This window comes from Vulpes lagopus, chromosome 4 (genome assembly GCF_018345385.1).
Source record: "Vulpes lagopus strain Blue_001 chromosome 4, ASM1834538v1, whole genome shotgun sequence".
NCBI lineage: Eukaryota > Metazoa > Chordata > Mammalia > Carnivora > Canidae > Vulpes > Vulpes lagopus.
This window is the reverse complement of record NC_054827.1, coordinates 15,314,991-15,340,410: the sequence shown is the minus strand read 5'-3', so window position 1 is coordinate 15,340,410 and position 25,420 is coordinate 15,314,991. Positions and strand designations below refer to the sequence as shown.

Here is a 25,420-nt window from a genome sequence, read left to right as displayed (position 1 = left end):
CAGATATTACTTTTGATATCCAAGGATGATCCTCTTTAAGAGAGCTTATCCATGAAAGCCCTCATTAACAATATTAATGATTCTGACATAGAAATCAGAACTTGGAATCATTTCTCAACAAAGCATGAAAACATGGTTTAGTAGAGCTTGCCATGGGAATGACTCTGCAAAGCTAAAGAAATCCCTGGACTTGAAACATGATGCTTAAAATCTGATTATGAACTTAATTAATATGTTTTAGTAAGTTTGCAAGTCAGAAAGCTTCCTCAGCTAATTTTAAAGTTATTGCAACAATTTTAATTGAAAGAGTTGATAGATCTACATTTTAATTAAGATGATTGAAATAGGCAGTTTAAATAATGAAAAAACAGATTGGTAGTTACTGCATAAAAAGCTTTCCCTTTAATCATTAATTTATGACCTAACTCCGGGCTATATAATTACAGAATTTCCTAGACCTGAAACTTTGTAAGTCGTTTCCTATATAAATACTTGTGAATTTTAGTTCTTGAAGCTGTCTGTCCGTTGTTACACATTTATTTACATTAAATGAAACCGATAAATACTTGGAAAGAAAGTATATCTAAAAATATAAAGGGAAAATAAAATGCGGAGGTTATACTGGCAAAACTTTTAAAGGACTGCTGGTCCTTAATGGTTTTTCTATCATGTGCATTTTAAATATGGCTTAAAATTCATTGTTACAGAAACTTAAACATTAAAAAAATTGGCTCGCCCCTGGATTGACTTTATTGCCTCTCCATCTTCTTGTTTATTTATAAGCCCCACCCCCTACCCCCGCACATATAATAGTGTGTTGTGTGTTTATGTGGTTTTTATTTTTAACAGAACTAAGCAGAACCAGGGTCATATTTTATATGCTTTTATAAAGGTTTGTTTCTCATCTGTTTTCTTAATTTATATATCAGTGGCATTTTTCTGTGTAATTAATATACACATCTTTATTAAAAAGCTGTATCATATATACTGTTAGATGTTAAAATACTTTCCTTTTTCTCCGGAAATTTTTTTTTTAAAGGATTTTATTTATTTATTCATGAGAGAGAAAGAAAGGCAGAGACACAGGCAGAGGGAGAAGCAGGCTCCATGCAGGGAGCCCGATGTGGGACTTGATCCCGAGACTCCAGGATCGTGCCCTGCTCTGAAGGCAGGCGCTAAACCGCTGAGCCACCCAGGGATCCCCTCTCCTGAAATTTTGAATTGTACTTCCTGCCTTAATGGCACAGAACAACAAGGCTTCTAGCATCAGATCCTTCACCTAGATCCCTGAATGTTGTGAAGACAGCAAAACCAATTTTTTTTTTTCCCCATCTGGTCATTACATTTTTTACATTCCATTGAAACCAGGACTTTTTCTCTGGAAACTGCAGGCTGTGTTCGGTTATTTTCATGCTTCTTTCTAATTAGAGGGCACAGCCAGAGACTGGGAGGTGCTGTGGCATGATAATCTGAAGCCAGTGTCTTTGGGATGGAATCCCAGGTCCACATGAACAAACTGTGACTTTGGGCAAGTTGTTGGTATTGTTTCCTCCTCTGTGAAATAGGGTTGAGCATATTATCTACTTCATAGAGTTGCTGTAAAGATTAAATGAATTAATATATGAGAAGTGTTTAAAATAGTTTCTAGCACATTATGAGTTCTGTATATGTGTTTGTGGTTATAATATTAGCAGCAGCAGCATCATTAATGTTTCCCTTGCTGTGTTTCCAGTCATGAATGGCTTCTCATCAAATGATACAGCAAGCAAGTCATTGGTTTGAAAGATCGAGTCACGGTAATAATCAGTACCATGTCTTTAGTTACATTAGAGAGACGATTTTACAAAATGACTTACTCGGTTTTTAGCTGTAAGAGGGCAGCGAGGTATCTTGAACTATGCAGTGTGTTAGTATAACTGTCTAGCATAGCAGCTTGCTTGGCCCATGAGGGGTGCTGTTTAGTTGGTTCATTTTACTTATTTTGACCTTTCTTTTTATCAGAAGCATGGGATATTTACTCTATTTGTATGATCTCAAGCACTTAAAAATTTCACTTATAGGGACGGGGCACCTGGCTAGTTGGGTTGGTGGAGCTTGCAACTCCCCACCTTTTTTTTTTTTTCTTTTTAAAGATTTTATTTATTTATTCATGAGACACACAGAGAGAGAGGCAGAGACACAGGCAGAGGGAGCAGCAGTCTCCATGCAGGGAGCCCGATATGGGACTTGATCCTGGGACTTCAGGATCATGCCCTGAGCTGAAGGCAGGCGCTAAGCCCCTGAGCCACCCAGGGATCCCTGGAGCTTGCAACTCTTGATCTCTGGGTCATGAGTTCAAGCCCCATGTTGGGTGTAGAGCTTACTTTAAAAAAAAAAGTTGATTTATATATATGTGTATACACACACATAAAAGTATGTGTATATATATAACATTTAGTACTTAATGAAAATGAGATAAAAATTTGGACATTTTATCCCTTAAAGAAGGAAACACATTAAATAGAAAAATTGAGCCCCATCCCACACAAAATTTCCCCTGTTAATGTTGTACATTAGTATGTCTTTTCATTGTAATTAATAAACCAATATTGATACATTCTTACTAACTACAGCCCAGAGTTCTTTCAGATTTCCTCAGCTTTTTCCCAGTGTGCCTTTTCTGGTCCAGGATCCTGCCCAGGCTCCCCCATTACGTTTAGTCCTCCTGTCCCCTCCTGCTCGTTTGTGTTGGCTATGGATGTTTCTTAGACTTAACTGGTTGGTTGGTGATGGACCTCCTTTTTTTCAACAACACATGCTTAACAAGCACCCACTATTTACCAGGCCCAAACAAAACAGGCAAAACATCCCTGCCCTCAAATGGTTTGCATTTTAAGAGGGAGCCTATAGTCTGCTTTTAAAATTTAATTTCAAAGCAGAATGTCTTGTAGCAGATTAATATTTAATATGACATCTGTGGGATTTCTGGGTTTTCCATATTTAGGAAAAAATTATAACCATTTATGGATTAATTGCAGACACATAGATATTGCATCTCCAGTGTGTAGAAAGTATCTGTTCTTTTAAAGTGAGTAGTGTTGAAAAAAAAATCTAAAAAAAAAAAAAAATTGAGTATTGTTTTTATACTTGGGAAAACATTTATTTCCAGAAGAGTTATTCTGTGTATGATGAAGACTACAGAATTAGAGGAAGAAGTAGTCAGTTGCTTGTTGCCACAGGGAAAATATTATCCAAAATTGTATTTCATGTTTAAAACAAAACATGATTTGTTTTTCTTGTGATTGACCAAAGAGGCTTTCATACAGTTGCTGCCTTCAGCTTGGTTCCAGAAAAATTAAAAACAAAATGCATGTGGCATGATCTAACAGAAAGGAGAGAAAGATTTGCAAATTTCTGTTGCCCGGCCGTTGCTGCTGATGCTAAGTATTTTTGAGCTGGAGTAGCTGAAGAATCTGAAATAGCAAGGTTTTGTTGAAACTTTTGGCATTGGGGCTTGATAAGGGGGCCAAGACCTGTTAAACAAAGAAAATTCCAGGAAGAAAGATGTTCTGTGGCCATGGAAATTTGAGTTAAAACATTTTTGGCAGTATAGTGGCTACATATAATTTTACTTTTTGCCTTAAAAATCACTGTGTTGAAAGCATCCTGTTCCACCTGTGTCAGCTGGAGGACGTGTCAGCTGGAGGACGTGCTGGCCTTTCCTATTCAAGGACAAATATTCGAGTTAACGCCATTAGCCATCAGTGGTGGGTAGCAGGAATGGTTTATTCTTGGAAACCTCTCTGTGCTTTTGAATCATTTACTTGAGGAACTAATACTATAGCCTGTAACCTTGGGATAATCAGGATATGAAAAAGACAGCATCGGTACCTAATTATTACATATGGACAGGCATGAATCTTCTAGAAAGACATTTTGCTGTGAGCTCTTTTCAACTACATGGGTCAAGCTCTTTTAACAAAATTACATTGTATTTATTTCCCCTTTCAGTCTAGCTGTTCCACTGTATGCACTTCTAAAGTCAGTTTCCATAGTGACATCTGGTGGTGGCTCTGAAATCCTAGAGGGTATGTTTGGAATGATAAATATTTTTACTTTAAGAGCTCCAGATTTCCGGCTTCTTTCAAATTTCTCAGCTTATTAACAACTTTTCTTGAAAATGTCTTCATTGTATTCTTGAGGTTGGAAAGCTAGTCATTTATTGCCTCTGTCATGTTTCATTAAAGCAAAGGAATGATTCCTTGTAACATTGCTGGGTGGTGCATATAACAGGCTTGTCTAAACTTGTCTCCATACTCACAGTATACATCCCAGAATCACGAAGCAGCACCCTGACCTCCCCTACTGTACCAGAACCTCGTGATTCGGGAGAACCTTGCTCTTGATCTTCTGGTTGGAGAGACCTGTGGAGGGTCTGGGCTCCCACTTCTCTTGCTCTTACAGCCCAGGCTTACAGATCATCGAGTTGCATGCTATTCTTGGCCCCTCGGAAAGTAAAAGCAGGGGAAGGAGGGGTTGGGTGGCTCAGTGGTTGAGCATTGGCCTTCAGCTCAGGGTGTGATCCTGGGGTCCTGGGAGCCTGCTTCTCCCTCTCCCTGTGTCTCTGCCTCTGTGTGTCTCTCATGAATAAATAAATAAAATCTTTAAAAAAAAGGAAACAAAAATAAGAGCAGAGATGGCAGAGAAAGAAGGCAAGAAGTTTGAAGATGTAGGGAAGAGTTTGTGTGTGGATGGACACATGTGCCAAATAAATATGGTATTAATGTGGCATGTGTTAATGAGCGGTATCTTCAAGACTGGAGTTTGGAAATTTATAGCTGTCGTTGGTGGTTCTGTAGTTGTTAGAGAATTGTTTAGGAAAAGGGAATTTATAACGTGCCGAAAAGGTGGTTATTGGAAGCTGGGGTCATGGGTAGAGACTGATAGGAGGGAGGTGAAGTTTTGAGAATAAAGTAGATTCACTTCAGTGCTGGCTGGGAGCTTTGGTTGTCACTTTCTGGCATCAAAGGTACTGATGGAGTCCTCGGTGTAGAATTTTGAAGATTTCTCTTTTATTTTATTTTTAAAGATTTTATTTATTTATTCCTGAGTGTCACAGGGAGAGAGGCAGAGAAATAGGCAGAGGGAGAAGCAGATGGGACTCGATCCCATGACCCCGGGATCACGCTCTGAGCCAGAGGCAGACGCTCAACCACTGAGCCACCCAGGTGCCCCGAGATTTGTCTCTTATGAATGATTGAAGGTACTGCTGAAATTACAGAGGGAATCCATCTGTCCATGTTGGTGGCGGCTACAGGGAGGATTGGGGATACAGGTGGGAGTGTGGACACTGCTTGTCTTCCAGATGCTCAGTTCTGATGAGCCCCTGACTGAGGAGGTGCCTCATTCTAGATTCTAAACTCTGTACCTGCTTAGCTTCCTAAACTTGGCAGATCCTTCCAGCTTTCTATAAAAACAAGGGAGTTGCACTGTTGGATTGCCGGTCTACTGTTGTTGAGGTCGCCAAGGCTAGATCTGCTACTCTTTCTTTGTCCCTGTGTAGCCCAGACCGCTTCTGGCTCTTCCCCGGGTCAAGGTGGAGCTCAGTGTGGTGCTTCGTGCCTGGAAGTCTTCAGTAGATGCACATCGTGACTGAGCAGGGAGATGAAAAAGCAGAACATAAAATAACTTTGCATACATGAGGTCTTTTCCCACTTTCTGCTCTTAAAAATAGTGCTTAGAAGTAGAATCAGCAGTTAGAATAAGACTTAGGCACTCTCCCCGAACCTCTGTGGCCAGAGTCCTTGAATATTCCTTTCTTTTATTGTCCTTCAGGTGTTGGGGCGGTGGGGGGGGGAGCACCTTTACGTAAGCAATTGAAAACTTGCAGCTTCTCTTCATGGCATCAGCCCCTGGTGGTCCCCAGTGTCTTTGGTGCCGTGGAACCTGTGACCGTGATGCTGGGCTCGGTCATGGCAGTCTAGCCTGTGGTGAAGACCCTGAGTCCTGGAATCAGACCGTCTGATTCAGATCCCACAACTGTTGATTGGAGCATGTTTCTTAGCCCCTCTAGGGCTTGAGCCTCTTTCCTCATTTGTAAAGCTGGGGTGAACATCTTATAGTATGTGTGTGTCCTGTAAGTGATTTAATGCATGTGAAGTACCTAGGCAAGCCCTTTGTGTACTTTAAAAAATACTTATAAATACAGTAGGCTGACTTGAATTATTGTGAATTTGAGCATTCTTGTTAGAAGACATAACTCAGTATGCCCTCCTTTCCCTTTGGCATCAAAAATTCACTTTATTTTACAGTTCTCTCTAAGCTGTATTAAATAATTTTTTACAAGGATATAATAATTAAAATACATGTAAACATAAACATCTTAGCAATTACTATGATATAAATATATATACTCCATGAATTCATGAAAGATGAACATCTGAGCATCTCTCTTAGGCATATTTAATATTTTAATTGCTAATTAATACCATCCTGGTTTTCTCCCATATTTGAGGAGAGCCACTTTGCTCTCTCTTTTTTTAAGATTTTATTTGAGAGAGAGAGAGAGTGCGTGGTTGAGCATGAATAGGAGGAGGGGCAAAGGGAGAAGCAGACTCCCCGCTGACCAGGGAGCCTGATGTGAGACTTGATCCTAGGACCCCAGGTTCATGATCTGAGCCAAAGGCAGATACTTAACCGACTGTGCCACCTAGCCATCCCTGTCCTCTAACTTTTAATGTTAAGAAATATCTGGGAGTTACCTTGGATTTGGAAACAACTTCTCCTGATGGTGGCTACAAGGTCACGCAAAGAAGGATACAGTTGATCCTCTATTTGCCAGGTGATAGCGGGGAGAAGGGTGGCTCCCAGCAGAAGGCATCCCATAATTGTATGCTACAGTCCGCGTACTTAGAGTAGACTCGAAGTGAAACTTGATGGAAAAGAAATAGCTGCTTTTGCCTGTGATTTAAACCTTGTATTTGTATTTTACATTATATACTTATATATACTTATATGCTGTATACTTACGTAATTTAGATACTTATATATAAACTGCAAATATTATATATTTTCTTTTTTTTTCTTCCACCATGAAACTGGAGAAAGTTATTATATGTGAATGAACATTTAATACAATCCTTCTGAATACTGACATGTAAAAAAAAATAGGTTTGACTTGTCCTTTTAGAGTTTTCACATTATATTTTGTTTACTACATTTATGTCGTACTACCTTGGACCAGTGGCATTTTGTTGGCACTGACGTCAAAGGTTCATGGTGTTTGAACTCCAGCTCTGCCATTTATTATGACCCCAGGAAAGTTCCTCATCACTCTTAATCTGAGGTCTTCATCTGCCATTTGAGGATGATAGATCCATATATGTAGTCAGGTTGGCTGTGACAACACAGTAGTGAGTGTGAGACGGTTATCATAGTGCCTGGCATACAGTAAACACTGAACAAATTTGTTTCTGTAATTATCATTGTTACTGAATGCCTACAGATCACACTTAGAGGGACACAATTAAAAAAAAAAAAAGCAGATAGCAACATGAAGGGAGTATTAGAGCCAGAAAGAGGTAAATACAAACACCAACCATGTAGCTTTCTTCTTGAAATTTGCTAATTCTTCACCTGTCAGAGGAATCATGTTACATTTTAATGGCAGAGCACAAAGAACATATGTACACTCATTTATTAATATGCAATCTGAGTAGAGAGAACATTCTGTTATTCCCTGACTTCCTTTGCACCCCTTGATGGGGGTGATGAAAAGGGAAACTGGAAAACATTACTTTTCCCTTGGTCACTAAGGACACTCTTCTTTCAGGCCAAAAACAGGTAGAGTTTTACTAATTTAGTGAACAGACTGGATACACGTAGACTATGTTTGGATTAGACAAAAAGGAAAACATGCTGGATTTTTCTGACAGTTACCTCTGCTGCATAGGGAGACCAGTTAGTTCCTTTTTATTTAAGAGTTGTGAGGCTTTGTTCATTATTCATGGGAATATTATGGATCCATTTTGAGGGTTTGCTAAGAATTAATGAAACCATTGTACATAATTATGCTTTCTGAATAGCGGTCTTCATTTCATGGTCATCTAGTTCACATTTTAATATTTGGTTAAGTTTGGTATTTATACCTTGTAAACCTTTGGGGGGGTGTTAGATACGATAATCTGACACTCGAAATAAGTGAGTTTTTGTGATACTGCTTCACATAAGTAAAGATGTACATTAATGCAGTGATCAAAACGTAAGAAAGCAGATTTATGTTTGGTTGAGATAAACACGGTTTCATTTTCGGTGCAGATTAAATTGACATTTCTTCGGGCACTTGGGTGGCTCAGTTGGTTAATCATGTGCCTTTGGCTCAGGTCATGATCCCCTGATCCTGGGATCCAGCCCTGCATTGGGCTTCCTGCTCAGTGGGGAGCCTGCTTCTCCCTCTCCTTCTGCCTGCTGTTCCCCCTGCTTGTGTTCTCTCTCTCTGACAAATAAATAAAATCTTAAAAAAAAAAAAAATTATTCTTTTTCCTGTAGTAGTTTGCTGAATGGGTAACCAGTAATGCTTAGAGTTGTAGGATTTCCAAAGTCCAACCTGAATCCTATAGTGTTGAATCCTCAAAAGTAGCATTCATTCAGAATGATTAATGCACAAGAAAAAAAAAAATGAAGTGCAATATTTCAGGAACACCAAAGGACAGGATCACACCATTGAATAAACAGGTGGGATTTCCCTAAGAGTAATGGATATTTCCACTTTATCATTATCCTGAGAAGTGGTTAATCCTGGAATTGAGTAAGGTTTTGACTGGTTTCAGTGGCTGGGCCAGAACATTACAGACACTTTAACCCTCTTTGTAATCCTGTAACTCATCTTTTACTGGTTGACTTAGTAGGAACTGTGTTCTAGTTTGGGTCCCAATTGAGGAACTTTCTGTACCATCTTCAGCATAAGGCATCTATTTACAAAAAATAAATAGATAAGTAAATATATAAACCTATTTAATTGAATAAGTAATTGAATAAGTAATTATTGGGCTCTGGGGAAGGTGCAGGCTCTGCCAGTTGGAATTCAAGAACGATGTGGCCTCTGCCCTTGTGGAGCTTACTCATGATTGTAGCAGAATTTATATTTTTAGCACACTGGTTGTCTTGCCATTTGCCTAAGGGGGCATTAAAAGAAACTAAAGGGTTTCATTCTATGGGCAAGAGACTTGAGCAGACCCTTATTCTGGATTTTGACACGCTGTACTCTGTGTATAACAAACTGCGATGCGCCGAGGAATGTCGCCTCTGTATCTAGACTCTAGCAGCAGTCACATGAATGCAGTGTGGGAAGCAGGCCCCCAGACTGGGGGCTCTGACCTGGATCATGGCTTGTTGATTTTGTCTCTTGGTCCCTGATTAACCTTTAGGAAAAATAGAGAATCTCACAAATTTCATCCTTGGAAACACAGAGCACTGGGCCATTAGCTGATCTCTTAGTGCCCATCTTCTTGGGTTATTTTGAGACTTAACTGGGATACTATTTGTAAAGGGTTCTGCATGGTGCCCGACACCTAACACTAATAATAATAAACACTTGGACAGACCATACTACCCACAGGATGCTAGTCTAATTGTTTATGTGTGTATTTGCTCATTTAATCAACCTGTGAACATACTGTTGTTTCCATCTTACAGAAAGAAACAGAGGCTAATGTGCCCGAGAGCATGCAACTCTAAGTGACGCACAAGCCTTTGAGAAAAAGAGTTGTTATTTAGGTTGACACTTGGTCAACGAGGCAGGTTGTTGTTGTTGTTGTTGACGACATGCTGTCTTCTTTCTTTCCAGGTGTCATAGAGACTTCAGATCGACTGGACCGGGAGTCTACCTCGCATTACTGGCTAACAGTCTATGCAGCAGATCGGGGTGTGGTGCCTCTCTCCTCATTTATAGAGATCTACATAGAGGTTGAGGATGTCAATGACAATGCACCGCAGACATCAGAGCCTGTTTATTACCCAGAAATAATAGAAAATTCTCCCAAGGATGTATCAGTGGTCCAAATAGAGGCATTTGATCCAGATTCTAGCTCTAATGACAAACTGATGTACAAAATTACAAGTGGAAATCCACAAGGATTTTTTTCAATACATCCTAAAACAGGTATGTATCGATAGTGTGTGAAACCTTTATGCTTAACACTTCTGGATGCGGGGAAATTAAGAATTTTCTTAATTTTACCACTTTTCTTTATTTTGATAAATCATTTCCCCTTTGAGTTATTCCAAACAAGGCTTTATTTCCTGATGAGAACTTAATCCAAATGTTTTTCTTTATCCCCTTTGAACTTGTTTTTATAGAGCTTATTTTATGACTTTGCTCATTAGTGGAATTTCACTTTCAGGTGAAAAAACAAATACAGTGTTTCAGTAAAAGCTCCTAAATTAGTGATATATCTTAAACTCACTGCAGATTCTACTGCTGCTAAGTGTTCAGTGTTCTGAACTCTGCTTTTTATGAAGAATTATCAAAGGAATTTCACAATTCGCAGTATCTTTCTGTGTGGTTTTAGAATTTTTTCATAGAGTATTTCTGTGGCTCTGCAGGCAAGAGAGGATCAAGATTAAACAGTTTTCAGATTGGGAGCAGTTACCTTCTTGAACTGATACATCAGGTTTTCCCTCTGTTTTCCCAGGGTCTGACCCCCTGCTTGTAAGTGGGTAGCTCCTTGACTCCAAAATACTCTTCCGAAATCAGTATCAACTCTTAATCTTTGTTCTTTTACATTTGACAGCATCTCTGTTTTTATTAGTTCTTCTCTTTTGCCTTATTTCACACAAAAAAGAGCTTCCACTTGTGATTTCTTAATCGCACTTAAGACAGAATCACCATATGACATTGTGAGGATTGTTTATTTGTTGGAAAGAAAACTTCTTATCGAATAGATCACTGGCCTTTGAAAGTAGGGATGGTTCAGTGATGTACTTTTCAATAGAATCTGGTTAACGAAATGTTCTGAAGAGGGAGATTGACTAATGTATGTATATACCGCCATCATGTCTTTGGTAATTATCTCTTTTCCTTATTCTAGGGGAGTTGGCCTGTTAAGTTACTGGGTTGTCTATTTGATATATAATAATATGCAAAAATCAAAATTAAAGAGGCATTTTCCACTTCCTTACCAGTCTTCGCTGTCCACTTTATTGTACTATTCTTATTTTGTGTTCTTTGTTGAATTTTATTTTTGAGGTAGAAAGAAGATTGAGGTCAGTATCTGTACCAAAACCACTGTACCAGGTAGAGATCAGTGTATATGTTTTGTCTCTAAAAAGCATATTAAAATGTTGGTTGTTTTTAAACCTCTTGTCATTCATAGAGTCTGTCTTGATTGTTGAAAGTAAACTTAAGTACAAGATTAATCTTGAATGTATGAGATTATTTTTTGTGAGTTAATTATGCCTTAGCTCTGGCTGAATTTTGATGTGTCTCTTTGATAAGCAAAAAGAATGAGGTTTGATTATCAAGAATGATTGAGTTGGGGGTGCCTAGGTGACTTAGTCATTTAAGCATCAGACTCTTGATTTCGGCTCAGGTCATGATCTCAGGGTCCTGCGATTGAGCCCCAATCAGGCTCTGCTCTGACAATGGAGCTGACTTAAGATTCTCTCTCTTCCCTCTGCTCCGCACCACCCTCCCCCACCCGCATGCATGTGCACACTCTGTAAAAAAAAAAAAAATTAAAAAATGATTTAAGAATGATTGAGCTGACAAAGTACAACATCCATTCATCATAAAAACCTTCTGCAAAGTAGGTCTAGAAGGAACATTCCCTCAACATAATGAAGGCCTTATGAGGATAGCTAATATCATCCTTAATGGTAAAAAACTGAGAGCTTTTCCCCTAAGGTTAGGAACAAGACAGAGATGTCCATTCTCACCACTTTTATTCAACATAGTGCTGGAAGTCCCAGCCATAGCAATCAGACAACAAAAAGGAATAAAAGGTGTCCAAATTGGTAAGGAAAAAGTAAAACTCCCACTATTTTCTGACAACATGATAACTGTATATAGAAAACTATAAAGACTCCACAAAAAGTGCTAGAACTGATAAATGAATTCAGTAAAGTCGCAGGATACAAAATCAGTGTACAGAAATCCATTGCATTTCTATACACCAATAATGAAGCAGCAGAAAGAGAAATTAAGAAAACAGTCCCATTTACAGTGATACTCAAAATAATAAGATCCCTAGGATAAACCTAACCAAAGAGGTCAAAGACCTATACTCTGAAAACAGTAAGAAACTAATTAAAGAAATTGAAGAGGATACAAAGAAACGGAAAGATATTCTATGATCGTGGATTGGGAGAACAAATATTGTTAAAATGTCTTTACTACCCAAAGCAGTCTGCACATTTAACGCAATCCCTATCAGAATACCAACAGCATTTTTCACAGAGCTAAAATAAACAATCCTAAAATTTGTATAGAACCACAAAGGACCTCAAATAGCCAAAGCAATCTTGAAAAAGAAGGGCAAAGCTGCAGTCTTCAAAACAGTATGGTTCTGGCATAAAAATAGACACATAGATCAGTGGAACAGAATAGAAAACCTAGAAATAAACCCACAACTGTATGATCAACTAATCTTTGACACTGCAAGCAGGAAAGAATATCTAATGGGAAAAGGACAGTTGCTTCAACAAATGATGTTGGGAAAACTGGACCAGCAGCATGCAAATGAACGGACCACTTTCTCACACCATACACACAACATAAACTCAAAATGTAATAACTTGAAACCATACAAATCCTAGAAGAGAACACAGGCAGTAACCTCTTTGACATTGGCCATAGCAACGTTTTTCTAGATATGTCGCCTGACGCAAGAGAAACAAAAGCAAAACTAATCTTTTGGGACTACATGAAAATAAAAAGCTTCTGCACAGCAAAGGAAACAAAACTAAAAGGTAACCTACAGAATGGGGGGAGATATTTGCAAATGACATACCTAATTATTGGCTAGTATCCAAAATATATAAAGAACTGCTACAACTCAATACCTGCAAAACAGATAATCCAATTTAAAAATGAGCAGAAGACTTGAATGGGTATTTCTCCAAAGAAGACATCCAGATGGCCAACAGACACATGAAGAGATAGATGCTCAGTGTCACTCATCATGAGGGAAATGCAAATGAAAGGTAGAATGAGACCTCCCCTCATACCTGAGTGGCTAAAATTAACAACTTAAGACACAACAGGTGTTGGTGAGGATGTGGAGAAAAAGGAACCATCCTGCACTGTTGATGGGAATGCAAGCTGGTGCAGCCACTGTGGAAAACTGTATGGAGGTCCTCAAAAAATTAAAAATAGAGCTACTCTATGATCCAGCAATGGCACTACTGAGTATTTATCCAAAAGATAGAAAAACACTAATTCAAAGGGATACGTACACCCTGATGTTTATAGTAGCATTATTTACAATAGTCAAACAGTGGAAGCCACCCAGTTGTTCATCAGTGGATAAATGAAGAAATGGTGTCTGTGTGTGTGTGTGTGTGTGTATGTATACATACGCACGTGTATATATATGCATACACACAATGGAGTATTAGCTATAAGAAAGAACAAAATCTTGGCATTTGCAACAACATAGATGGAGCTATAAAGTGTAATGATTAAGTCTGTCAGATAAAGACATACCATATGATCTCACTCATGTGAAGAATTTAAGGAGACAAACAAATGAGCAAAGAAGAAAAAAGAGCGAGAGATAAAGCAAGAAACAGCCTCTCAACTCTAAAGAACAAACTGATGGTTACTAGAGGGGAGGAGGTGGGGGGATGAGGGAAAGAGGTGATGGGAATTAAAGAGTGCACTTATGAGGAAATGAAATGAAGACCAAAAAATAAAGTAAAAAAAAATAATTGAGCCATATATGAATTTAATTACAGAAGAGAGAGACAAGATCTGAGAGTTGTTTTGGAAGCATTGGGGGTAGGCTGCAGGAGCCTGAGCCCATGAGAAAGGCCTGGAATGAAGAGATTATACAGAGTCATGAAGACTGGAATCAGCATCTGTAAATGATTCACAAGAGGCTTGTTGAAGTAGCACACTTGCATAGTGTTTTTACTGCACAAGCAGTAGCCAAGTTCAGCTTCATTTTTGTGAAATAAAATGAAAGAGAACCAAGCCAAAAAATTAGAAGGCACTATGAAACACAAAAGAAGAAAGATAAGAAGTCTATAAAAATTTCACAGGGTTTCAGAGTCAAATTGGGAGGCAGTAGGAATCTAGAAGTTAGTCTTGAGGACGATAATTCAGAATATAGCTATCTCCAATTTTAAAATTGACGAATTAGACTTTAAAGTGTATTCATTTTCCCTGTGTCTTCTCTCTTCTAGATTAGAGGGAATCTTCTGTGAAGAGACAGGCAAACAAGCAAGCAGTAATTGTGCTTTTTGAACATCTGAGGCAGTGCTCTAGGTCTGGGCATAATGTGTAATTAAAGACGCTTAAAGAACTGATGTCTGTTGTGGGCAGCCTTGAAACCTTGGTGATCTCTGGGGCCTCTGAAAGGACCAGAGCCCTGCTCTGCTGATGTGTGTCGAAGAAATGTGATTAATGTGGCATCGCATCTTCTGTTACAGCTTTCTATTCTGACAGTTCTTGGGAGGGGATGTCTTGCTGAGACAACTTCTTGATCTTCAGGGATAATAAATCCCCTCCAGGGGGTCCACAGCCAGCTCCAGAAACCCCTGGGTGGGAAGCACATGCATCCTGCTGCTAGGGCCACAGGAGCAAATTCATAAGGATTACAGGAAGCTTTTATTTTTTTTTTTATGAGTTGAAGACAGGTAATAGTGGGGAATAACTATAGTTAGAACGCAAGAATGTTTTTGTTGTGAAGTATATTACAAACTGTATGGGTAGTAAAGAAGTCTAATGATTTCACAAGTCGCGTAAAGTCTCTAAAGATCAAGAAATAACCGTATTTTAGCTTCTTCGTTATTAAAGATTAAGCATAGCTATACAAGGCCTGTCTCCAGATGATTCTGTTCCCCCAACTCAGCAGAAACTTTGAGCATGATCCTCAGGGCCCCAACTGCAATGCTTCAAAGTATACATCTTGCTCAAAACGTTTAAAGCAGACCTATTTTTAATGGGTAGGTCGGTATTATGGGAGGGCAGATCGTGGAGGCCGATGAAAGAGTCTTGTAGAAGAAAGTTCCTGTGATTTACTGACCATAACACCACCTGGAGACCCTAAATCATGTTCTTTAATAATTAATGGCTGAGTGAGAAAATCAGTGGTCTGGAAATCAGGGGATTTGGGCAGGAGTGAGGCTTTCACCTCTGGGATCGTGGGGAAACCTGGCTTCCTGGTCCTTCCATCTAGTGATTAGTGACGAGCCTTTTTGCACGCCTGTCGAGGGACGTCTACAGAGTGCAGACACTCAGAATCATTTATGGGAAAGATGCCACCTCCTCTTCCATTCACATCTGCTACATTTGCTCTATTAACTGCATTAATCAAGACTTTAGTAAATTGATCCAGGATAAACACATTTGATGGAATAAAATGCATCCACTTGCTCCTTGGTGGTAAAGATAAGTTCAGGACCCTGGTGATTTTTCAGGATGTCCAGCAGACTAGAGAAAGCTTAAATTCATTGCCATTCAGTCATGTGTTTTTGCATCAAGCGTTTACTGAGCCTCTCCTCTGTATATAGCATGTTAAGAGATGCTTGGAAAGTTCATAGTCGATGGACGTGAAATGGCAAACGGAAACTTCTGTGGGTACGGGGTAGTGTGGCCCTGGACTGGGATAAACAACTCTGGAGGAGGTGAGAAACAGATTGATGGGGTGGGTGTAGTTAGGAGGGTGAGGCCCCTTGCACAAGTTACTGGGCTGATTTTGAAGGTCGGGAAAGTGGACGGTTGGAGAAGAGGTAGGGGATGTTCGTCATGTTGGGGGACAGTTTGATGTGGTGATGAGCATTAGCGGCCAGGCGATCAAGTTAGAGGAGTATGGGGGAGAATGCGCTGGGAAAATCTTCAATACCGGAATAACGGTTGAAAGACAATATTTACGTTATTTTTATAAATAAGGACCTATTTTTAAGAATGTGCCTGTAATTCCTCAGAATGTTTTGTAGAAATCTAAAACAGGTGACCTCACTGAGTCATTCTGGAGAGGAGGGAAGCATGTCCACAGTCCACTTTTTTCTCCTTTTGTCTTATTAGGACAAAATAGTTTTTTGAAAAAATAAAACCTAAAAATAAAACCAAAAAACCTTCCTAGGACTGGATTTGGTAATCTGAATTTTGGGTCCTAAGCGGCAGGTTTGAACATTTTTGTGCTTGACCATGGTGCGGGGAACTGTTTTTCTTCATTTTGGATGTTCTTATGTTGTTTAATTGAGGGGGTGGGTTGGGGGGCAGGGCTTTCCTTTTTCAGGGTATACAAGCAGAAGAGACTTGCTCTCTTTTCCTTTCCTGACACACTTCTGTTGACACCATGAATTTTTAACATGTTTTGTTGAATTACATCCAATGTCAGGGTAAATTTCCTTTTTACACCCCCCCCCAGAACACCCGCAAACCCCCTCTGCTCCCACCTGCCCCCACCTCCTCTTTGGCAGCATCGGTTCTCTGTATTTTAAAGTCCTTTTTTGTTTGTTAAATTTACTTCTTTTAACATAAATCCCGCTGTTGCTCAAGTGGGAGAGAGGCAGGAGCACAGAATGTTAGATTGTCTGAGCCTTGACAGGCCCGGCTCCTGCAGACAAACGTGTTATAGCTTCGTTCTGTGGCATGTCAAGGACAGAGAAGGGGAGTCCTGAACAATAGGGACCAGTGTGCACCTCACAGCTTTCATGATTCTACAAGCAGCCTCAGGAAACTGAAACCACCGTAGCAAAATGTCTTTTTACTCCGTATTAACAATTTAACTTTTGAGGCGTGATATGCTACTTTCACAATCTGCAGATAATTTTGAAGTGTTGTTACTTTTATGTGCGGGCGTGCTTTAGAAAAGACCATAGTTTTATTCTCTTATCTATTTTTAAAAAGTCGTACTGAAGTATAACTGACACACATTTAAAGCCAACAGTTTGGTAAGTTTTGACCTAGCAATACAGCTGTGAAACCATTCCCACACTCAAGCAGTGAACACATCGGTCTCTTCCAAAAGATTCCCATGCCTCTTGTTTCCCCGTCCCCCCAGCTCTTGTCCACCTGTATCCTCATACAACCGCTCATCTGCTTTAGGTCACTATGTGCATTTCCTAAAGTTTTATGGAAATGGACTCATGGAGTATATACTCTCTTTTCCTGGAAAAACTTCTTGTACTTAATGTATTTGCTTTGAGATTCCTGCATGTTTTAGTACCAAAAGGATCTTCCTTTTTATTGTGGGGTATCCTTTGCCTAGGTACACTGTAATTTATCTGGTCACCTGTTGTTGGGCATTTGTGTTCCTGTGCTTTTTGGCTGTTACAAATTAAGCTCCTGTGAACATTTAGGAAGAAGTCTCTGTGTGGACATATACTCGCATTTCTCTTCACTTTTCACCTGGGAGGGGACAGTTGTCTGGAAACTGTCTTGAGGCTATAAGCTGGGACATTGTAGGTTCCCATCTCAGGGAGGACTGGCTGTCTTTGTCTGTTACCTCATGTCCCATAAACCCTTACTTCACTTATTTTGTCTGTTTTGTTTTGTTTTATTTTCTGGTGGAGGCTAAATCTGCCCCCCTGGCTGGAAGTGGTGGAAGTTTAGCTACTGCTTTTTAATTGGGGGAAAAAAAAAAAAAAAAAAAGCTTACTCAATTTAGAACTTCCATAAATATGTATATACTGTTAAAACCTCATGTAATTAGTAGGAGTCGTCTTAGCCATTTTTTGGTATGTTTTTAAGGAGTGAAAATTGAGTGTCTAGGTTTATCTTAAGTAGAAGCTCAGCAACATTCTGGGTTTGTTTGTGGTACACTTTCATCCCCAGATTTGTATCACAGTATTGTGCCTAATGCCCAGAATGGGGATTCTCAAGTTCTGGCTGGAACCATCCATCATCACTGTGTTCTAGTTAGGAAGGCTGGAAAGCAGAGGTGTGTTTGTGCACAGATGCATGTGTGCCTGTGTGTGTAGAACATAAATTACATAAATTACATTACCTGTTATAAATAGTGCATTCAGAGTACAAAATTCAAAAGGTACAAAAGGGTATCCAGTGGAAATTTTTTGTTCCTTTTCAGTTCCATAGACACACTGTTTTCTTCCTTAATATATTAATTAGGTTTTATTTTCTCTCTCCTTGATGCTCTCCTGTCTAGGGCCCCCCTGACCTGGGCAGAGACTGAAATCGCATAGAGATTGCATAGGATCCACTTTTCATATGCATACAAGCAAGTCCAGAACCCATAATTGGAATCACTTCCTTTATCTAGCTGTGTTCTCTGTTTGAGCCCCTATCTGACCACCTGCCTTAATCTCCCAGATTCAGGTATCAGACAACCAGCACAGCCCTCTCTGCTCCAGAGCCCACTGAGATCATTCAAACCGGCCAGTCCTAAACCTGCTTCTTCTGCTTTGCTTGTGTATTTTGTGGAACCCACAACAAAGTCTCTTTCCCGTGCTCTCTCCTCCTTCCTTCTACCCCCTGGCCGACCTGGCGTGTCCCTGAGTGCCCCTGTGTGGCATGGTGTGTCCCCTCTGGGGATTATAACCAACTCTCTCTTGAGTGACAGTGGTCTCCTGACTTGTGGGCCTCACCATACTTGAATAATAAAACCTACATTTTGAAACACTTTGAGGCAGCTAGTGTTTGCAGTTTGTTTCCCTTCTATACAAACAAGAAGACATAACTGTTTTTTTCCTATTCTTTCTAGACAGGTACGGTCATAGGACATGAAGTGATACCCATCTTGGGTTTTTCTCTTAATGGTTTTGGATGCTGTGCTTTAGGAAAATGACTTTATTTATCGGGGACTTTGCCACATTATCATAGAAATATCTGTGCATATGCACGTCCATCTCACCACCCATTTTGCTGATCCACTGGTTTTACGCTGTCTAGTAAATATATTTTTATATCTTCTTATTTGTGGATGTATATCTTCCTGTCTGGGAACAAATACACTGAAAACAATTTTTATGGTTAAAAGTAAATGCATCAGAAATGTTTGGTAAGTCAAAGGAGAGGCATTCTTCTTGAATATATGTGAGTGTGTGATTTCTGTGTGTCTCTGCGTGTGCATGGTAAAAGGGCTTAGGCTCTTTGACAGCTGTTGGATCCATTTCCATCCCCTTGGAATCTTAAATGGTTTAAAAACGAGTTGGAGGCTTTTAGCTATTTTCTTAGCTTTTCCTTTATCAATTCTGTAGAGTTAAAATTTCACCTCTTTTGGAGGCTGATCTCTTCTCATTATTGGATCTGGAGCACATGGCACAGTTTGAATCGTGTAAGTCCTGCTGCTTCTCTCTCTTCAGGCTGATTTCCATCAGGCTCTCTCATGCCTGTTACCTTTGAGATTTGAGCTTGAAAAAGACCGCCAAAGAGAAGCCAGCAAACCGTGGCTTTCCTTCCTTTGCCGCCCTTCTGTGTTGTTCTCTGATCTTTCCTGGACCAGTCTTGCACCCTGCCGCTGTTCCTTGACCTCGCTCTTGGATCAGGCCGGAACAAAACTTTCATTAGGAGTCAGAGGGCTGCTGACAAGTGTAGCTTATTATGTATTAGGTGCATTGAGCTTTATCTCTGACAAGCAACCTCACATACTTCTTCTTTACAAGAAACCCTGGGAGACGGCTGGAGCTGCAAACAGTACCAAGAGTCTGCTGTCTTCCCCATTGGTGTTTTTCCCATTTTACAAATAATTACATGACTTCAGAGAGGTAAAGGTCACCTGGGGGTTGGCGCCAGAAAGACATAAATTCCCTAACTGCCACTTCTGGGAGCACAGCCCCTCCCACATTCGCCCGGTGTGCTTGTGGGTTTGGGATGTAAATGTGGTTTGGGAACCAGTTTTTCTGTACCTTCTCTGTTCTTTGTGTCGAGGAATTCCTCTATGACATAATGGTTGCTTTTTAGGCTAATCTTATTTTTATAATATTTTTAGACCAAAGAGCATGAAGTTTCTAAATAACGCTAGATGTTTAAACTTAGTTTTATTAACCATGTACTGCAAGGAACATTAAGCTTTTTCTGTAAAGGGCAAGGTAGTAAATATTTTAGGCTTTGTGGGCCATCCTGTCTCTGTCACAGCCACTCAGCTCTGTCACTGAGTGGAAGTAGCCAAAGACAAAATGAAAATGAATGGGCACGGCTGTCTTCCAATAAAACTTTATTTATGGACATTGCAATTTGAATTTCGTGTATTTTTCATGTGTCACAATATAGTCTTCTTTTGATTTATTTTTTTCCCCCGGCCCTTTAAGGATGTAAAAGCCATTCTTAGCTTGCAAGCCATACAAAAACAGGTTGATGGTAGTTTTTTGGCTCCTGATATACAGGTCTTTTTATTAGTTGGACTAGTTAAATTGTTGATTTATTTCTCAGGGGTAGACTATTTATTTGATAGTCATCAAGTAAAAATTGAGAACTGTTCCCATGGCTAAGCAGTATATACTAACAAACCAAACAATCTGTGTTTGCTTCTCCAGATTATTAAAGTTATTCTTCAAAGAATAGTAGTTAGGATATTAGTTATCACGGTTAAAGTCTCAGATAAGATTTAGCACGTTGATGACAGACTATTAGCTCTCTTCTCCTTTGAAAAAAAACTATTTCTCATTAGAAAATAGAGTATTTCCAAGTTTTGAGATTTTCACACTTTTTTGTGTGTGCTGGGGTATCCTGTTAAAACTATTTCAGAGGTTGAAATGCCCGCTCTCACATTTGGCCGTAAGTATGCTTATCAGATCTTGACCACTTTCTCCAGTTTTGTTCCTATTCCCTTATTCTGAGTTAAGATAGTCATGGTTCCAAATACCTAATGACAGCTTCACATGCTTTGTAGAGGACAACTTTATACAGGGCCCCGATTTTCATTCATTTATTTACATGTAGGATAGTGTGTTTAATGTAGAATTATTTTAAGTTCAGTATGAGACATGTTTATTTGATTTCAGAAAGATTTGGTGGTGTTTATAGAAGTTATATACATATATATGCGTGTGCGTGTGTGAATGTGTAGTTTATGTGTAGTAATCCCTAAAGCATGGTAAAGACAATTGTGTGACTTAGAGGTTTGCAGGGATGCTGGGTACTCATCCGTGTTCTAGTCCAGTATCATACTGCCATATATTTTTTTTTTTTCTCAAAGTAAATGGTGTTTTATTGTGGCTGGAACGGAGGCTGAACAAAGTGCAATAGGAAGTAGCTACAGCTGCAAACAACTTCCAAGGGTTTCCGGTAACATTTGATAGCCACAAAGGAAGGAAATAAAGGGCCAGTCACTTTACAATGGCAGGAATTCATTTAAGGAGAAAAAAAAGTTTTTACCTATTTGTAATCTTTTTCCAGGCAGATACTTTAAGGAAAAGTCTAAAGATTTTTCTTACCTGTTCCTCCTGCTTATTTTTTATTTTATAGTGAAATAAAAAAAGAAAGAACCTGAAAGAAGTTTTATTCAGTGCTTTGCACTGATGAAGAAGATACGCTTTTCCTCTTAAAATCTGTTAGAAATGAATCCTTCTGATAAGTTTTATAAAGGAGTATTCTGGGTTTGTTTTTTTTCATACATTGCTGAATATTATTTCTTAAAATTATTTTAAGGACCAGTATTTTCAGATTTTCCATTTACGTGCCTTTCTCAAAATTATTTTAAGGACCAGTATTTTCAGATTTTCCATTTAGGTGCCCTTTTTCTCAACATGATGTGGCCCTTATAAAATGGGTTGGGTTTCTTTCCCTCCCCACCTCTGCTGCATCTGACATTTATAGGAATGTTGAAGGCAATTCCTGATAAAATGCATGTGGCTTTTGATCTTGTGTTTATCTTAGGTTTTAATACCATGAAGTTTCAACAAGAAACAGCTAGTAAAATGGAATTAAAGCCAGAAGAGAGAGGTCTTGGAGACTTCAGGGTATAAATTCCTACCCAGGCACTTACCCGTGTGACTTTAGATTTGGTCGTTGGATTCATTTTGTAAGTAAGGATTTTCTATGGGACTCTGAAACCCCGAACCGAGTGAGTCCCGAGCGCCTGTGCAGCCTTGACAGTCTATGAATAGAATCCCATTTTTGGCTCTAAGCCTAATCCTGCCGGCACCAGGACTGCAGTGACAAACAGTAGCCGCTCAGATGCCGCAGCTGCCGGCGGAGCTCCAGGCGGGCCGGTTACGTGCGGGCTTCGGCCCTGCACCACCTAAATAAAGACCGCGCGGTTCTGCGGAGCATCTCTGAGCTCATGGTCTGAAGCTCCGGGGGGGTGGATGTTGAGTGATAACTACAGGAAAAATGCAAAGTCCTCTCTCGGCCTCTAAGGCAATCTGTATTTTTAGAATGGGGCTGAGCTAGCGATGCCCAGCCTCCCTGCCTGCCTGTCTCTCCAGGGCTGCCCTGCCTTGTCCGAGTGGGTGCTTGGGTGCCTGCCCGTGTGGGTGGGCATTCGGGCTCAGCTTAGGGCTTCCAGGGCCAGGCCCAACCCATACCCATTTATTAAATCCAGCATAGACCCAGACGTGCTAGTGAGTGTGTGGTTGCTGCTCAAGACTCACTTTACAGTTGACAAAGATTTTTAAAAAATGGTGGAATTCATAGGACTTTTCAATTGCACCTGTTGGAAGAGGAGTCTTTTAAAGTTTGAACAGAGAAATGCTATTTTTATTTTATTTTATTTTATTTTATTTTATTTTATTTTATTTTATTTTATTTTATTTTATTTTATTTTATTATTTTATTTTATTATTTATTTTGGTGGGTTTTTTTTTTTAAGCTTTTATTTATTCATGAGACAGAGAGGCAGAGACACAGGCAGAGGGAGAAGCAGGCCCCATGCAGGGAGCCCGACGTGGGACTCGATCCCGGGTCTCCAGGATCAGGCCTTGGGCTGAAGGTAGCACTAAACCGCTGAGCCACCCGGGCTGCCCGAGAAATGCTATCTTTGGTCCAGTTTCCCGTCCTACCGCCTGGGTACCTCCATCTACCCACTGTAGATGTAGATGGTCACCTGGGACTCGAGCTGGGATCTTTGTCACTTGGAGTTGTTGTCATCAGCCTTGTTCTGAGAACGTTTTCATTTTATTAAAGCTGGTTGGGAACTGATGTGTAAGGTCTTCTGTCCCGTGGAAAAGCATTTACTGAGCGGCAGTCACGTGCTGCGTGGAACTCTCCAGTTTCTGTCTCCTGCTTTCCTGTCTCACTGTGCTTTCCTCGCTTTAATACTTCATTTAACAAAGTAGAATAAGTACTGATTGTGTTTCCTCCCCTGTGTTCCATGCATTTGATTAGTCCTTGTGGTTCTTTGGTAGCTTAACAAATTTAAGCAGGCTGTATTTCAGTAGTGTACAGTGGAAGTTTAAAAAACAAAAATCATCATGAGCCCAGAATTTAAAATACATTCCCCCATAAAGTTCTAAAATGCTTTTGTTTACCTTCTGACCTCTCCTATCTTCTCTATTTATTTTGTAGCATCTGTGTTAATTTTTCCTGGTAGAGGCATTTTACTGTGTTTTTTTTTTCATAGCCTATAATATATGTAAGAGGAATGAGAGGTCATTATGGCTAAACTAGAAAGGATCGTTGTGGCAAATGTAGGGCAAGCACAGGTAAATTCTTTCTGACAAAGAATATTTTACAGGGTAAATAGTTTTTGAAACATTTTTTCTTTATTATTCTCACGGTACCCCGAGGCCCATGGTGCTTGTTAAATGAACTCTTAAAAGAGCAGTGAGGAAGGAAGAAAATAGATGGGGGAAAAAGGCAGCAAGAAATTGTTTTAATTTCTTCAGAATAAAAGGGTTTTTCTCTCTCTTGGTTTTTAGTTGAAATAATTTTCTAATTAGGGCTTTATATTTTAAAGGCATTAAGCTAGTATTTATAATTATTGTTAATAGGGTTACTGAAAAATATTTAGGCTTTTCTTTTTTTTTAAGATTTTATTTATTTATTCATGAGAGACACAGAGAGAGAGAGACACAGGCAGAGGGAGAAGCAGGCTCCCCTATGGGGAACCTGAGGCGGGACTCCATCCTGGGACTCCAGAATCACGCCCTGAGCCAAGGGAGATACTCAACCACTGAGCCAACCAGGTGTCCCCAGGGTGTTTTTTTTTTTTTTTTTTTTTTTTTAATTTCACTCCTCCCATGGGGGAGGAAAGAATATGAAAAATACTAAAAAGATTCAACTGTGTACAATTTGTTGCATATTTTATATATTAATTTTTAAAAAGGAAGACTTAATTTACGTCTGGCTCTCAGACACAGTAGTTTAGGAGGCTCCCTCCAGAACTGAGAGTCAGCTTCCTCTTCCTTTTAAATGTCCTTTGGCTCTAGGAAGCTTAGTTTTTACAGTAAGAGTACATTTTAGAACATATGATACACTCTTATTAAGTTTTGGTTAAAAAACGTAGTAGAGGGGTGCCTGGGTGATACAGTCGCCTGAGCCTCCCACTCCTGATTTTAGCTCAGGTCATGATCTCAGGGCTGTGAGATTGAGCCCCACATCGGCTCTGTGCTGGGTGTGGAGCCTGCTTAAGATTCTCTCTTCCTCTCTCTGCCCAGCCCCTTCCTCTGTAAAAAGAAGTATTGGAAAAAAAATTGTAAAAGATATACTACTGTCATATTTCTAAGTTTTAATTTTTAAATTTGGGGTTTGGACTTTTATGAAGGCATATACACATATCACGTATCATATATTACCTTTTTAGTTTTTGTAAAACTTGCTTGAACCATGTGTTTAACAGCCTATTTACTGGGGTATTACAGTTTTATCGCAGTTGTTCTTAGTGTTGCTGATTCTTGAAGCACTGACTGTCCTGGGAGCAGTCCTTGCTAAGATAGGGGTTGAGGGCAGCCCCAGTGGCTCAGCGGTTTAGCGCCACCTTCAGCCCAGGGCGTGATCCTGGAGACCTGGGATCGAGTCCCACGTCAGGCTCCTTGCATGGAGCCTGCTTCTCCCTCTGCCTGTCTCTGCCTCTCTCTCTCTCTCTCTCTCTCTCTCTGTGTCTCTCATGAATAAATAAATATTTAAAAAGAGATGGGAATTGAAAGTAGGAAGGTAGAAATCAGACTTCCAGATCATGGTAGTAACAACTCCTAAGGAAATCACAGTGTCTTAAACTAAATACTTATTTTACCACCATATATACCACAGTTGAAGTTCCTGAACTTAGTAAAGAACTGGCTATATTAAAGTGTTCCAGCAAAATCGGGGAAAACAGTTGAAAATAATACACTTAAATTGCATACCTACAGTCAAGGGGCTAATCACAATAGTGCTGTG

The 25,420-nt window shown here is 39.7% G+C and overlaps 1 protein-coding gene across 6 annotated transcripts in view; it reads left to right on the top strand.

The window, feature by feature from the left end:
- FAT1 (FAT atypical cadherin 1) overlaps positions 1-25,420 on the top strand; it is a 128,176-nt gene that overhangs the window by 46,170 nt on the left and 56,586 nt on the right. For all 6 annotated transcript variants that reach the window (XM_041753850.1, XM_041753844.1, XM_041753846.1 and 3 more), the window contains exon 3: positions 9,824-10,138. In XM_041753850.1, coding sequence (XP_041609784.1) covers positions 9,824-10,138 — 315 coding nt within the window. The remainder of the gene's footprint in view (positions 1-9,823; positions 10,139-25,420) is intronic.